We start from the raw sequence: 17,510 nt of genomic DNA on the forward strand, positions 1-17,510 counted from the left end.
AATGTTGGATGTTCTTCTGCACAGACTTAGAGACCAGCTGATGCAGCTCTAAACAGTAATACTTGGGTGGGCTAAACATACGTTTATACATGAATGGAGAAAATGTGGGCTAGAATACTTAGCAGTGGTAGATGCCACATGTACCCATTTGTCTGAAGGCAAGAAGAAAAAAGAAGACAACAAGATAAGAACAGATTTTCTAACCCCCCCCCCCCCTTCCCTTATTCCATCTACTTGACCCCAAAGACACAAACCTTAATCTACTATTTCCTTCATCTCAATTCCATCAGCAGCTTTAAATGAACCTCTGCTTCATTGTGCAGGGAACTATTACAGCCCTTGCAAAATGGAGCCCACCCAATATTAAGTGTTCTTCTGCCAGATGATGCTACTCTAAACAATAATACTTGGCTAGGCTCAGTATATGTGTAGATGTGAATGGACAAGGTGGGGCAGGAATAGGCAGCACTGGTAGATACTGCAGGCATCATTTATGTAAAGGCAAGGAGAAATAACAGGATAAGACCAAAGTTTCTGCCCCTCCCCCATTCAATCTGCTTGAACACAAATAACATGATTTCATAGTCCAATCTACTATCTGCTTTTTCTTATTTTGCTGCTAAAGAGGTGATGAGGAGTCTATGTGTGTAGTAAGTGGGACCATAGCTGCATTAGGACTGGTGTTAACGGGCATTGTGCTTGTGACTTTGGACAAATGCAGTTTGCTTCTGACATCAGTTTAAGACTTTTCTGAGATCATTCAGAATTAATTGCGTGTGCATTTAACCTCCTTATTTCTTTCATCTGACCTTCAAGCTCCTTTTGCATTTCTACAAACTTGTGTGGGGAGATAAATAGTTCTGATGTGAGCAAAAGCCCATCATATAGGTCTTTGAAAGCTCCAGGTGGCTACGGTGGAGTCAGCACAGGTTGATCATGGATGCAGTTTAATACACAGCTTCCAAAGTACAGGAACAAAGCTCTTGATTTGCAAAATATATGCCTTTTGTAAATTACCCAAACTGATTAACTGAAAAATTGGAGTTACCATTAATAATTGCAAAATATTAATAACTAAAATGTATTCTAACATATTTAAATACCAACAGTTCTCCTTTAAATGAGCAATCTTAAACCAGCTTAATATATTTCTATGGCATAAAGTGGAATGAGAATGTAGTATCAACTATGACCCATGCATTGGTAAAAGCATATTTGTTATCATTATTTATATAGTCAGCACAGCAGAAGCATCAACAAGCAATTGTATCATGGTGTGGTATGTTCCCTTTTACTACTCAACATGCATAAAATCTGTATGCCTTAAGATACCTATACAAAAGTAACCTCTGAAGCTTGTACCACAAGGATTTATTTAATAATAAGGTTGCATATTATCCCTTGAAATGTTTGATGGAAACTGGTGGGATTAACAGTATTCTGAAGAAGGTGATAAATGACCTGACAAGTAAATGTGAGATGAATTGCACAACAGGGACCCATTTCTCTCTTTAGCTGCAGCTTTGTATACCTTTCTAGATATCCCTCTATATCTGCCCTATCTCACCACTTCTAAAGTTGTTAATCCCAATTAGGTATGAGGTTTGGGTTCAGCACTACCGTGAGTTTGGTGCTGGGTATAAGTTCACATGGGCTCCTATTTTCCCAGTATGTGGACAGTGCTTGTTCAACTGTTTCTGTATTATTTACCAATGTTTGTAGTACCTTATTTGTACAATGCCACAGGATATGACAGAGCTAGGCAGTCGGAGAGGCAGCAAGGCAGTCAGAAGTCACCTGTGCTTTCTCAGCAATAGGTGTGGATATCTTGAGAACCTCCAAATACTTATTGCACGCCAAACCTCTTTTTCCAAAGTTCTAAGCATCCCAGGTTCTTCTATATCGGTGTCCCCTACAGCAGCCATGAAGGCTTCCGCCTCTGTTTTCACATTTGCTTTTATTGTCAAAATGCTTTCTGCGCTGTATGTTTCTCTTTCCTCTAAATCCTCACAATTGAGAGAAGTCTTATTAATCTAGCAATGAAGTTCCAAGAATTTCCAGACCATTCGAATTTTGTTGCTTGGGGAAAAACATCCCTATTTCTAAGCCATCAAGTAGAAAAATAAGTCACATCAGCTGTGCCGTGCTTGGTTACCATGGATCCGGATATCTGAATTTTAATGAACAGCTAGTTTATCTAATACTTCAGAATTTTTATACAGTTAGAAGTGGTGCTGTCTGTTGTAACATGGCCAAGAATAGAAATGCATGCTGGCTTAGCTGAAGGCAGGTTTACAGTGTCAATACAGACGTGCAATATGTATTGTTTATAAATAGAGCAAATTCTAAGCACAAGGGCATATCTACTGGCCTCTTATGTTTGGTACGTCAACTAAAAACTCAAATTTATTAAAGGATCTATGTCAGTGATGCTTTTACTGTGCTTACACTCAAGCAGTGTTTCCCATCGTGTGGAATATGTCCAGAGACTGATGACAAGGCTAAGGAGGGTAAACCTTTTTGAGGACATATGTTTAGTCTGGCGATGGCCACCACAGCCAGGTGCTAGATGGAGATGTTCATTTGTTCAGCAGAAGGAATAGATCTGCTTATAAAGCTGCTCTTACATGGGCTTGCAATCTTCTGTCAACTTTGACAGCTGTCAGAAAATGTTTTCATTTGTGGTGAGCTAACTGAAAGTGTACTGATGTCTGATGATAACTCCAGAAGCCTTCAAATCATCATTGGCACTGATTCTGGCAAACAAAAAATAATTATGGGGCCATTTGGAGAAGACCTTTGCAGATGTAAGTGTAAAAACTGCAAGTAGATTCACTCAGGGTACAGTGATGGGTTGGCAATGGTAGGGGTGGGTGCAGAAAAGCATCAAAGAAAGTAGGGATAGATGCAATCTCATAGAAAGGTGTGTGTTCATGTAAGGAACATTATGCCAGCAGTCAGGTTAATGCGCATGCACATAAGTGTGCACGTTTACAGGCGCAGAAGCCTAACTACATGAGCAAGTGCACGCACACAAGCATGCGCACATTACAACGTATTAGTAGGCATGAAGGAATGCCGATTGGTGCCAAGTGGGCTATTTAAACCTGAGCTCTGCAAAGGACCATTGCTGAATGATGTTTCAGTCTTTGCTCCTGTGCTCCTGATTCTGAAACGTATATTGACCTTGTTTTTGCCCCAACTTCCACCTGACCTGCTTTTGGATTACCCTTATCTGCATGTTTGCCTCCCAGCTCTGTTACCAACCCCAGACTACTGACCAAGATTCTGCCCATCTGCTTTGGTTGTTCCTAACTCGATTTTGCTTTTGATTTTGCGCCTTCTTGTTCATCTGTTCCAGTCTTCCATATCTGCCCTCTGGCACTTCCTTCACTCCTGCAGACCCTGTCTTAACTTCCAGGGGTGCGTGGACAGGAACTGTGCAAGAAGCCACCCTCATCATCTCAGGATCCACATTCACATATGTGACAGTCTATGTTCATAGCTTATGTTATCAGTTTGAATGTAGTCAGACAATAAATACATGTATACAGTATATGAGTTTTTAACCTTTTGTCAATCACATAACGCATGTAGATGGCAGCAAGAAAGGTTGGATTTAGTGCTCAGCCACCGCACATATGTGTTCACAATGGCAGGGGGTTGTGTGCTAAAAGCCCTACAGTAGACTGATGTTCAAGACACTTTTTTTTCATCTGTGGCCTTCCTCAGTGTCAGGGATCGCGGCTCCGTGGTCCACGATCGCGGCTCTGTCCCCCGCGCATGCGCATTGGCGGCAGATCGCGCCAGGACACAGGCACTAGGTCCCGGCGAGCCGCGGCTGACAGGACGCCGCGCATGCGCAGTAGGTGCCGGGGGCGCGCCTCAGGCGCCCAATGACAGCCGGGGGCGCGTCCTAGCCGGCCAATGACAGTGCAGGGCGCACTATTTAAAGATGCCCTGCACTGTCACAGATTACCGCAAGGTCTTCCTGCGATCCTGAGTTCCTGCACCTGTCTAGTGACCCTGATTGACCCTGACTACGCTGCCTGCCCCTGTGATTGACCCGGATTGCCCTGACTATTCTGCCTGCTCCTGTGATTGACCCGGATTGTCCTGACTACTCTGCCTGCTCCTGCGTTTGACCCGGATTGCCCTGACCATTCTACGGATTGACTTCCCTGCTGACCCTGCGTGTGACCCGACTACTCTTCGCCTACCGATTCTGTACCCCGCTTACCCTCACGGCCCCACGATCCGTTACTACCCTGCTGGGGCCGCCATCCTCTTCATATCTGGCTCTCCCGGTACCTGTCCCCAAAGGTCTCCTCAGCCACTGGTGGGCCTGCTCGGAGGTCGTGACCTGGCCCGGGACTGTTTCAAGTCCATCCCCACCATCAGGGGCTCTGGTGAAAGCACAGCCCGGGCTTAGACCCCACGCTCTGAGTAGGTCTGTCAGTTGGCAGCCTGAGGCACCACCTGGCGGATCATAACACTCAGATAGAAGATAGACCCAAATCCATTGTGTGAATAGTTGGATAAACAGTATATTTTCTTGTACATCTGTAAGTTATTTTGGATTTATACCATTGCATTTTGTTAATATGTGTTATCAAGGTTAATCAATAAACATTATGAATGTAATTGTTCATATACTATTATAGTATATAATATTATCTCACCTCCTATATCTGCTGACAAAAGTGTCTATAATGTCTATAATAGGCACATAAGCATCAGAACTGGACCACGGAGCAATAGAAGAAGGTGGACTGGTCTGATGAATTCAAAAATGGTTTGAAGAACACAAAAACAATTTTGAGGTTTTGACTTGGACTTGAAATTCTCCAAAGCTCAATCCAATTGAGCATCTGTGGGATGTGTGAAGTCTGATCCATGCAGGCCCCACCTTGCAACTTACGAGACTTAAAGGATCTGCTACTGATGGCTTGGTGCCAGATACCACATCATACCTTCAGAGGTCTAGTGGAGTCCATGCCTTGATGGGATAAGTTATGGCTGATTGGTGTATGTCCCAATGGCACTCCTGAAAATGTCTTGGATTTACAGTGTGCCTGGGAAATATAGGTAATAATAATAGAAATAATAATAGATTTAAGGGAAAGTTATGCTTTTCCTGTTCTACTAGGTGTTAAGAGTTTAGTGGACAGCAGACAGGCTTAATGTTATAATACTTTGTCTATCTTTTTATGTGTTAGAAAATCTAATACACCACTCTCCACAATGATATCTGCAACAAATTATCACTATGACTTAAAGTGGTTCTAAAGGCTCAAGGTTTTCAGCGATGTCCAGGAGAGCCTTTGTTCTCTGGGGACTCTCACTCTTGACTGGCTGAGGCAGCAGCTGCTGTCAATCACAGCCAGTGAGGCAATCAGGAGTGTGGGGGGGCAAGCTGTGCCTCTGTGTGTTTATGGACACGCAGTGCAGCGGCTCGGGAGTGCCCCTGCTCAGGTACTCCCATAGCAAGCTGCTTGCTATGGGGGCAATCAACAGGAGCAAGGGGACAGGAGCACTGGCAGGGACTCGAGAAAAGGAAAAGTGGACTACTCTGTGCAAAACCACTGCACAGAGCAGGTAGGTATAACATGTTATTTAAAAAAAACAAAAAACAGGACTTCACTTTAAGGCTACTTTCACACTTATCCACCACAAAAACACTGCAGAATTGCAAAGGCGTTTTTACCACACTTTTGCCACACTTTCTGAGCATTTTTAAAGGATACATGACTTAAAAACCGCTCCAAAAACGCTTCCCAGAGGCATTTTTGAGGCGCTTTTCAGGCATTTGTCTGGTGTTTTCCATTGATTTCAATGCAAAGAGGTGTTTTTGGGGTATTTTTTTTAACTCACCAAACATGCCCCAAAGATGCTGTAAGCAGGAGTTTTTGCAATGCACTGCAAGCGCAACACCTGAGTGTGAAAACATACATAGATATACATTCACATACATAGGGAAGCATTTTTCTTGAGCTTTTCAGGTGCTTTTTTTTAATGCAAAAACGCTTCAAAAACTCCTCAGTGTGAAAGTAGCCTAACTCCTTAACTATTTTAATTATATCAACGTTACTATATGACAATGACTGACACAATGTCATATTCAAAACTTATGACTGCCACAAGCAACAGAAAAATGACTGCATCAATAACAACTGTGAGTCATCTGTGACATATATCACTGACACACAGATCAGCAAAACCAAACAGAAATGGTTACATGTATTTTTAGAATCACCCTTTTTATTATGTGCAAATGACCTCTATGAATCAATATATAAATGCAAATCATTACATTTTGTTTTTTCAAATAAAATTAGTGGGCAGTCTAAGAGCTTTCTCATATGCTTTTTATGACATTTTTATGACATTCTTAAATAAATAATGTACTGGATTTTCAAAGCTGATTCCAGTAATTAATTTCTTAGACTTTTAAAAACCAAACTGTTTGCTGAAAGCTGCAAATCAGTATTTAAAATACATAAAATGAACTTCTCAGAATGAAATTTAAGTCTATGTCATAAATGTAAGTATAGTATAAAAACCTTTTGGTTTAAATAAATAATCTTTTTTTAGGTAACATGATTTTCTTTGACCTTTGCATTTTAATTACAAGTTATGAAATACAGGCTCCAAAAACATACTCGCTATTGAGATCCAGAAAATGCTGTTGAAAGTGTCATAGCAAGACTTTCTGTATACAGCTGTCAAACTGTGTTTGATGCCTAGTACATTCTTATTACATTAAAGGCTAATTCAGTCTAGAACTGACACTTTGGACTACTGCAGGGAGTTTGCACTTCAGTAATCACTGAGGGGTTGGTGCTTGATATCATTAACAGGTGCAAAAAAAACCCTGATACACTAATAAAGTGTAATTGAAGTCCCATAATGAAAACATTTCTAGATGTAAGAGGTTTTGGACAAAAGAGGCACACAAAATCTTTTTGCCAAAAAACTTTTGCCACAAGCACCAGCATTTTGTATATGCTATGTAAACTGCATGATGTATGCACCCTGGAGTGTACATGCCAGCTCATTCTCAACAACCTGATAATAGAAACAAGTGTAGAGGATGATCATTAGTGACTGTCCAATGGCTAAAATGAGGGTTAAGGATTTCAGAAGAAGCAGCAAAGAAGATGACAGCGGTGGAGGATGGAATGGCAATTGAAGCCTCAAACTGTAAGTGATGGAGAAAGGTAAATTAAGGATTAAGTGCACCATAATGTGCAAGTATGCCACGCAAACTTGCATGTTATGGCAAGAACTCTCACATCTCCACAACAAGTAGTTCTGCTTTAGTGTGAATGAGAGTTGTATACACACTGCAGAAGTCAAATCTGTCATGTACCTTTGAGGGCAACGGGATGCCGTCTTTGCACAACAAAGCTTGCCCAGGTCTGAGTTGCATTATACTGTATGTATATAACAACATCCTTCAACCATAAAGGTTAACAGAATCTCACCTGTATCTGTTGATGAAAATGATATGAATATACCAGGTGCCAAGCTGTAAGTGCTTTCTAAGAAAACACATCAAAAGATACCTGCTATGGCCTATATTCGCAAACCACGCAACTCTTCTTTGCCCCTTTCTGATTTAGTTTCACCTTTTATAGGAACCTCACTTTCCTTGACTTCTTGGCTAAGCTACGCTTACTGCCATAAGCCTGTCCAATGAGTGCACCCTTTCTGTCTACTGAAATGGGTGTTGAAATGCCAGTTGACACAGCTTAGTTAGGAAATGTCAGCCCCTAGCAACACAGTGAAACTAAATCAGACAGTGTCTGCTGTTGGGCAGAACTTTTGCTTTTAAAAGTCTAAAGTAGAGTACAAACATAACTATGACGTTCTGCTTAGAATGTTGCCAGGCAATCTCAATACAAAAGCAGGCTATAAAAATCTGGACTTATGAACTAGATGATCTGTACTCCTAAAGGTATATGTAACATATCAACAATTTATAATGGAACACTAATATCTGTCCTCTAGGAATTCCAACGGTAAAAGTATGCCTAAACATAAACAAGATGGCAGTGTTCTGCAGTTTAGTTATACAGACTTTAATGAAGCAAAGGAAAGCCTTGTTGAACTTGTGTGCTGATAGCAGGTCTTCTGTACTCAGACAAAGAGTAAACAGACTACATTTTCCAGAAGAGCTGGCAAAGGGGCAGGAGTCTATATGTTCAGAATCCTGGGAACTTTCTGAGAAGGAAGTAGAGGGTGAAAGGCTGAGGACGAGTGTGTGGAGAAGACAGTACGAGACACAGGGGATCCAGGCTGGTTTGGGCCACATCACAGAGAAGGAAAGAGGGACTGCAGACTGCTGGTATCACTGACAAGAAGGACAGTCAATCCCACAGGCAGGCTGATCATAGAGCTGTTATTGGCATCGCTTCTTTAGCAGAGGGCTCGAGAGAACACAGAGGCCTCCGCCAACAGAGAGACCACCGTTCGCGCTGCAAATACTACAGACTGGGTGATAACCCTGATCATCACAAGTTGCAAGAGGCTTATTTTCAATTTTTCCAGTTTAGTACACTTTACACCACAGTTTATCACATTGAGACACAGACTACCTAGCCCACTCAGTATTGCGGCCTACTTCTTTTTTTGTCCCCCTACTATTCTGAAACCGCAGGACTCTTGCTATAGCATGTGCTCCCTGCAGACATGATTACACATAGTATTTCATTTAAAGCCTCTTTGAGCTGTAAAGAAACTTGCTTCACCAGTCTAGTTCACCACCTGTAAGGGTTCAAACTCTACTGAAGTCTGCTTTCATTACTTTTTTCAACTCTATCAAATTCTTGCATCATCTACTGTGTTAAAGAGACCCTTACCCAGTTTTCCATACCACTCTAAGGGGAATATTTCTGTTGCTGTATTTCATGAGGAAATCTTGTTCATACACAAAAGAGGATCTCAACCTTGATGTGCACCTACTTGGGCCCAATCAAGCACACAAAAGATGTGTTGCTATTCTTTGATCAAATACTAAAAGTGACATTATTGTTTACAAAAATTCATCTCTATAAAGTTAAAAATGAGTTAGCTCAGTATATTGATAACCTATTTCAGCTCACTTGGGGAAAGATATTTCAGTGCTGGAATTGCTGTTTAAACTCTGGTCCTGCAGGACACTTGGTTTTACTTAAAGTGACACTGTGTTTGATTATTCTGTTAAACCTTTCAGAGTGTTTAATTTTTGTGGACACTTATTGTCATTCCTTTTGTGCTTGCACCTCCTATACCCTGACCTCAATACAATCAGAATATCTGTCCACCTTAAACTGTGTGATTATTTTGTGGTTCAAAGCCGGGGGGGGTCTCCTGGTCAAGGTTTCCCGGTAGTGTCGGCAGGGGCTGTGCTTCCAAAACAAGCTCAGAACAGACAGGGAACCCAAAACACTCAGCCGCTCCTAAGGGGGTAGTGTTAAATTACATTTTGATGTGCTAAGAGCAGACACCTCACATTTTCTCACTTGGGAGTTAAGCCACACCAGGTGTAGCTATGTCCCACCGGTCCAACATTCTACTATCTAATAAAATCAGCACATTGGTCAATAAGAGCATTCTCCCAGGACAGTGGAATAATTGGTTGACATAGCACATGTAACATCTCCTCTCCCTCACCTCTTCACAAATTTGCTAACCAATAAATTCTACTTGTCCAGACTGTAGCAAAAAAAGGTAATTTGCAAAGAGAAAAAAATTGTAAAAATATTATCAAATACAAGAGATTCTCCCATTGAGCCATCAATATTTCAATCTTCAATAATACTGTTGCTCTTAAAAATAAATTCAAATTATTTTGATTTACTGTAGTACAAGCTTCATAAGTACATTTCCAATGAATACAGAACAGAAAAAATACATGCATGGAATAAAGTGTCCCCAAAAAAGTAACAATTTCCAAATGTTTAAGTGTATGTAAACAATTATTGCAGTAAAACAAATGAATGTGCAATAGTTAATAGCAGAATCTGCACATCAAAATAATCGCAAAAAATATGTTGGCACCATGGGGTACCTGATTTTGTTTTTCTTTTCTTTAATTGCAGCTTACATACTAAACATATTGCTTTGTTGATGCCTACAACTTTCTTGCAGTAGTTATTGATGATGTCATGAATATGCAGAGACAAACTGAGCTGACCCACAGATTTTTTACTATGTTTGTTTTTCTTTATTTTCTGTATTAAACAATTTATTGACTTCTATAGTTAGCAAACAACTCCTTGGTGAACACAGCTTACATGTTTGTTTGGTCTTTATGCACTGCTTGCGTTCAACTTACTATACAATGGCTAGCCATACAAAATTGTTGACATTAAGGTGAAAGTGTGGGCAAACAGTTGAAGTACAAATAAGCGCAAACTGCGCTACCTTCCATAAAATGTGTTATCTTGTTCTGTCCTTTTCCTAACCCAAATAACTGTGCTGGAAGCCAGAGCCAGATCCTGACCATATTTGTTCTTCATGCTAAAGCCAGCCCTAGACAGTTCAAATCTTGGGCTGGTTTAGCAGGAACCAGCCGAGATTCAAACCATGTATGGGCAGGCTGAATGTACCGAAGTTGATTGATTGATCAACTTGGGTACAACCAGCCTGTCCATTTTACATGGTATTAATGCTAGCAGTTATTATAGCTGCTAGCAATAATCACTGTGCTCTCAACACTGACTGTGTTGATGGGGGAATCGAGCGGTTTTCTTCGCTTTGTCTATGGCTAGCTTAAGTTTATATGTGTGGTTGGGGGATGGAAGAGTATAAATGCATGGTTGAGCTGTGTTTTACCAGCAGCCATCTGTTCTCCCTTAAGCTGTAATAGGCAGTGGATGGGGGTGTTTACACGCCATGGTAGCAATGATTTGCACCTGCAGCAAAATCTACCCAACATGCAGTGATCAATGAGCGGCAAGCTGATTGTGATGCATTTGTCAGCAAAAATGGGGTTAAAACAGGAAGTGAGGAGGCATCACAGTGCCTCCCCACCACCTGTCAATTGCCTCTGAAGCATAATTGGTGTTCAGGGGAGAGGTAGATTTAGACGCATTCCTAAATCTACCCTAACTGTAGTTAAAATAACTGGTCAAGTGCTGTCACAGCTTGTGAATTGACAGTGAGGTAGCAGCAACACACTGAACTCCCTCCTTCTATCTGCCAAGTCCTTGAGAAGCACAATAAAACAGGAATTACAAATGCCTAATATAAAGGCAGAGCACTATTCAAAATATACCCTCTAGGATTTATAATGAATACATAATTTAGTTAGATGGAGATATATCAAATCTATCCACACTTCTGTTTTAAGAAAGAGCCCTATATTACGGTGTGAAGCAAATAAATTGACAGCGAACCTAGTAATGCTAAAATTAAAGCCAATTTATCTCTGCATGTCAATTCATACATTATCACTAAGATTATTAAAAGTTTAATAAAATGCATAGATTTTACTTCATTACTTGTGTTATTAACTTGAAGTGTCATTAAACCCAAACATATTTACGTGTACTTCTATCTCTTTAGAAGTATGTACTAAAACTGTGTGTAGAAGCTTACAAGGATAATGTGTTTCTGTATTAGTAAATACCTGGTTGATTCTGCCTTTCCCATGGACCTGCCTTCTTTTTGTGGCAACATTATGGCAGCTGATCCTCTGGCTCCTGCGTTGCCACACTCAGTGCGCATGCTCAGCCAGTTCCTCTGTTTCCCCATTCACTTTTTTCTATCCTCTAGAAGCCACCCCACGAGACTCTGGAGGGGTAGGTTCAACAAGATGATTGACAGGTTCCTGCAACAATGTCTGTGTCTTCCTCTTCCAGCAGCCATTGCTCATATGAATCAGGTCTTTCTAGCAGCTGCAGCTGCTCTCCCTTATCCTGTCTGCCTGGAGCAACAAGCACTGCTCTGCAGACTGCCCTGCCCACCCCCAATATAGGCCGAGGATCAGCTGGGGGGAGAGGGACAAGCATCATATGAATGGCAACTCTGGGGAGAGAAAGAGATGTGTCTGGCTCCGTACAGTGACATGTTTTCCCTCTCCTCTCACTGCAGTTTTTTTTTTCTTTCTTCTTGCTCTTCCCCCTTTACCTTCACAACACACTGCAAGCACTCTACATTAGATGCCCTTATAGCAGTTTAAAGCAGTAAAAAAAGTGTTTATATTATTTATTTTCATGTGAGCTAAATGCTGTTACCTTCATTGGTAGATTTTCTGAGGATGACGCTAAACTTGTTTGAATAGGTTTAATGACCCTTCAAAAATATATCTGATACTTTGTGGCTGTCCACTACTGTGAAAGACAAGTTCTTACATAAAGAAATCTAACATGATGTGTATTTTTACAACCGAAACGGTAAAGCAATTGAGTTGATTTTTCTTTCCTTATGACATATCGCATGCATGTTTCTACGCATGCATTAAAAGTCCTTTATATTCTTACCCTCATCCCTTCAAACCGTGAAAGGGCTCTTAGTGGTCTCAAGGCCCTTAATGTCCTTAGGGACTTAATAGCCCCTAGTTCTGAGTATCCCAAAGCATTAGCTACTAGGCTAACGAGAGACACCTATATAAGAAAACAAAAGCAACAATTATAATTTTTCTGCCACCACATAAATGTTTGAGGCATCCTCTGGTTTTCCAGGGGAAAACGACCCATTCTAAATCCTTCCATGTAAGCGAGCAAGCTGAAAAATAAATCTGATTAGAAAGGACAAAGTACATGAGATCCACTTGATGATGGAGACCTGTTAACACAATTGAGCACACACCCTCAAGGTCTTACCCGCTCTCACATTTTGCTGAAGCTCCAGTTGGTTTTGATGAGCAAAATTAAGCCTGACAATAAAAACGAACCTACAACAAAGAAACCAAGTGAATCTGTCCTGTGTGACAACCTAGGTCTTAGCCTTACCCTGATGCCTTCAAATCTTGATAATGCACGTAGAGGTCTCAATACTCTCAACATCCTTAGAGATTTAATAGCGGCTAGTTGATCATACCTGAGGGCCACCACCAAAAGAGATATGATTGAAATCTGTTCAGAATTAACAGCATGTTTAATTAATAGATGAGAAGTTTGTAAATTATGTGACTAACTTTTGCTTTTAAGGGAAGCTTATTCTTCTATCCCTCTTTGAAGGTTTTTTCATAGATAGTAACCAAAAGAATCAGTTAAAGAAATAATTAAGCTAAGTTTTTATCCTTTAGAAAACTTTGGTTTATAATAGGGTGACAAAAGGCAGCAGAACATCCCATTTTTAAAATACTTCTTTATTTATAACTCCAGCAATGTCTACAGGAGTTTACGTTTTGGACTTAACGTCCTTTGTCAAAGACTTTAATATGTATATGTAAGTCAGAGCACCCCCTAACCTCAAACCCACATGCCAGTCTTATACTCACCTGTCTCTGATACAGCAAGATATTGCTACCTAGATCACTCCAGTTCTCAAAAATCTTCCTGGCTGGGTTTGTGCATGTTCTCTACAAACCTGTTCATTCTTAACAACCATACTGGTAGTTTATTGAGAACATAGGCATGATACATATACAGCATATGACACATATTCACAAAAGTCAAGTCAAGAATAAGCAACAATAAGAACAAAAGGGCATTTCCTGAAGATCAGAGGGATATGAAAGCACAAACCCAGGATAGTAGTTTGCAGCCATATGCATGCATTGGACAAAGAAGAATTTTTTTTTCATTCTGCCATCCACAGCTGCCATATTCTATCAAACTTCTTAGGACAGTTTCTATTAATATATGTTCGTTTATACGTAGGCAACACAGTGCTAATCAAGTTTTCCCATGAAGCTACCAAATGGGAGAAGGGTGCATTCCACTTACACAGTATTTCTTTTTTAGCATAGTATAATAAATACCAACAATTTCGTGCATCGAGGCCTTTACTCATAGTCTTGTATGATCAAAAGCACCAAGTCTGGGTACATCGGAAGGTACAGTTAAAGATGAACATTAATAAGTTCAAAGACATCAGTCCAAAACTGTGCCATGTTAAGGCAACCCCAGAACATGTGGAAGTATGTACTAACATGTGCTTGACAACACAAGCAGTTAGGGGACCTCTAAGGGTAGATTCTGTGCAATCTCTGGGGAGTGCAGTATACCCTTTGCAAAACTTTTTTTGTATTAGTTTGTCCCTAGAGGAGATAACTAGTTCAGAGCTGTCCTCAAAACAATCCTCCCAGTCTTTCCTGTTCAGAGAGGGAATGCCAGCCTTCCACTTTTCTTGCAACCTCTCCATCTTGGGGGAATCAAGACTAAGTAATGCCAGGTAAAGAGAAGAAAAAGGTTTGGACAAAGACACCTGTGCAAGGAGCTCCTAAATGGGGTCCATGGCCAGTGCAGGGAGGTATGAAAACTGAGCCTTAGTAGCATGACATAACTGAAAGTAGTGGAAATAAATCCATCTAGGTAACCCAAATTTAATGGAAAGATCTCTGAAGGGTAACAAGACTCCTGTAGTCATAATAGCCCAGAGTGTCCTAATATTATATCTGGATCGTCCTGGTAGGATGTGGAAGGTCAGCATGGGCCTTGGGGCCCTTATACACCAAATCACTAAGCTCTGTAAGCAAACTCAACAGGGCAACCTCCAAACAGACAGCTGCATTAGCCCGGGAACTCTAAAAACCACCAGCAGACTGAGACCAAGGCAGCAGCCCAATAGTAGACCAGAAAATTAGGCAACTCCAACCCTCCACATCTCACAGGAAGACATAAAGTAGATTTCGCCAAGTGAGGGAGAGTTCCCTCCCCCCAGAAGAAAGAGCTGACACAATGACCTACCTCCTTAAAAAAAAAAGGCAGGTATCCGGGCAGGGCAAAGCATAATTAAATTTAGGGAGAAAAAACACTTTGAAAAGGTTGATGTGGTCAGTCAGGTTCAGGGGTAAGGTGCCCCTGGAGGAACATCCATCACACAACTGTAAAAGCAATGGATGTAGATTAAGGCCATGGAAATCCTGTTCATTCTTACTGGGCTCAGGGTATACTCTGCAATTCTGTACTTCCATAGGAATAAATGAGATTGAAATGTACATGTGCTGGATCAGCTTGGGAGAATTTTTGTACATGACAGGGTGATCAAGGTAGTGATAATTTGCTCAATCGGTAACAGGAAAGGTGAGTTAAAATTGGCATGAGGAACTCTGATTTTAGGGCCAAAACACATCACAAGTCACCTGTATGTTGATGTTCCAAGCAAAAAATAATTTTGGAAATTGGAAGTGCTGTTGACTTCTGTCAACTTGTTGGACAGGGTGAAGAGAACTAAACAATGCATTGAATGATGGAGCTGATGGGAAGATGATTTGAGCAGAGCAAACCTGTATTATAAGAAAACCTAAGCTTAATTATAGATTGACTAAGTTTCTTGGTGCTTGTGATTGCTACACTGCACTCTAAAAAACATTGTAGAAAACAGTTTGCAGAAACTAGGTTCAAATGTGGAATTTTACTTTTATGTTAGGCAAACAGAAGGGTAATACAAAATTACTTCAATTCTGTACTTCTTCCAATTTTAAAGACAAGGAGGTCAAGTTTGATGGACAGACTCTGTAAATGTTTTCATGATTCATGGCCATGCATGCTGAATCATCATGCTGTGAACACTGAATATAATTCTCATTACAATGTTTTGACGCAAATTGGGTTACACTCAAAGCAATTTAAAGTGAACCTTTATAATATCTTAGTAGTTAGCACAGCTCATTAACACTTTGGAATCTCTAGCTTGACTGTTGTGTAGGACTCGTTCAATGTAATTGCTGCTTCCACTAAATGAGTCACATGTTCTCTATAAACTCAGACAAAGAAAATGTAAGTTGCTTGCAAAGTGCATTATCTATTTAGAGCATTATTTTACTTAAGTGGATCGTGAAACATATTGTCACAATGACGAACACTCCACATTCTTTCTTCATACTTTTGTTAACAGGGATCTCCAGTCTGAATGAAAATGTTCTTATAGTTTCTAATGAACATGCTGTTTTGACCTCAAATTACTTGGAAAAATGTATAAAATTCTGATGTTGCCATTGTATATAACTGTGGCCCAATTCACAAAGCTAAAAAAACAGGATTAAAATCCATATTTTGGTTTCCAGTAACAGTTCAAATGAGATTTAAAAATGACAGTAACATGACTAAAGTAAGGATTCTTATCCCAGCTTGTTAACTTTGTAAATTGTGCATAATATTTTCTAAACCAGAGCAATCAAAGTAATTTGTTGTCTTGCCTACTGGGGAGCCATATTGTGTTTGTGACCATCCCTACAATTCACAGTTATGACACATTGGAGAAGAGGTGTAGCCATACACAGCTATAAACTTTTTCAAGGGGAAATGAACTCCTGAAGCTGTGGGCAAAAAAAGCAGACATAGGGCAGAGGACTGTTAACCAGCATTGCCTGCAGTGTTCCTGAAGCCAATCCTTCCTCATTGCTGACTTATCTATACCTTGTTCTACACGGTCTCAGTGAATAGACGTGGGTTGCCCACGTGAAAGAGGCCCTACCACACACAGGGACAAATGATCTGATCCCATACATACATGGCCAGGTGAAAATGTTTATTTAGCAACCACTGCACACTATTACAAATACTTTTGCCTAATTGTTTTCTATGCCATTCTTATTTTATTACATTCCTTTTCTTCACACAGAGATACTAAAATTGTATTTTACAGAGCAGTAACAGATCTTGATGCGATTCTCTGTACATTTTTTTTTAGATTCCATGCCTGTCACCTAAAGCAGGTATAAAATGCTAATTCTGTCCTGCAAATTAAAAGTAATTCTATAATTGCCTGAGCATCACTATTAATAGAAGACCGTATTTTAATTGCGTATTAACTGCTGTTGACTTCAGTAAGTAGCTTTGGCCACCTAAAATCCTACATGAGAAGAAACCTGACATCAAAAGGATATCTAGGAAAACCTCTTTGAACAGTAATCGTTAAAGAAGCCTCTGATATTCAAAGAGGTAGGAATAAAGGCCATGCTTAGGAAGAAAGGATCTGCACAGGTGTGTCTGGCATCGTGTATGTGTGTAAGATTTTATGAACATTTATTAATATGTAATAATCAAGGTGCTCATCCATTTTGTGTGATTAAACACATCTGTTCATGTGGGAATTGCACATATTGTTGATTTAATTCTGAAGAACATAGATATACACCATGTTATTCAGATACCATAACAGCAAGTCTTAATCTTTCCATTGAGATGTCTGTTATTCTGCATTGGAAAATAAAATCTTATGGGACCTTTACAGTTAACACAAATTATCAAAGGACAAATCTCAGCTCTACATTTTAGGATGCTGTTTGGCACTACAGTACACATTTTCTTAAAAATTCACTACTTAGCTGTACTACATTACCTGGGCTAACATAATGGTCCTCTACTCCCACAATACCTTCCTAGACAACAATGGGGACTGGTCTCATTGTT

At 40.2% G+C, this 17,510-nt stretch overlaps 1 protein-coding gene across 3 annotated transcripts in view; it reads right to left on the reverse strand.

Annotated features, from left to right (window-relative positions):
• The window catches only part of LOC149470821 (sodium channel protein type 2 subunit alpha-like), a 257,204-nt gene that overhangs the window by 20,580 nt on the left and 219,114 nt on the right, over positions 1-17,510 (reverse strand). For all 3 annotated transcript variants that reach the window (XM_089660265.1, XM_089660254.1, XM_089660260.1), the window contains one exon: positions 12,471-12,593. In XM_089660265.1, coding sequence (XP_089516391.1) covers positions 12,471-12,593 — 123 coding nt within the window. The remainder of the gene's footprint in view (positions 1-12,470; positions 12,594-17,510) is intronic.

This window comes from Staurois parvus, unplaced genomic scaffold, assembly GCF_062004578.1.
Source record: "Staurois parvus isolate SC_StPar_1 unplaced genomic scaffold, SC_StPar_1.0 ptg000031l, whole genome shotgun sequence".
Taxonomy (NCBI): Eukaryota; Metazoa; Chordata; class Amphibia; order Anura; family Ranidae; genus Staurois; species Staurois parvus.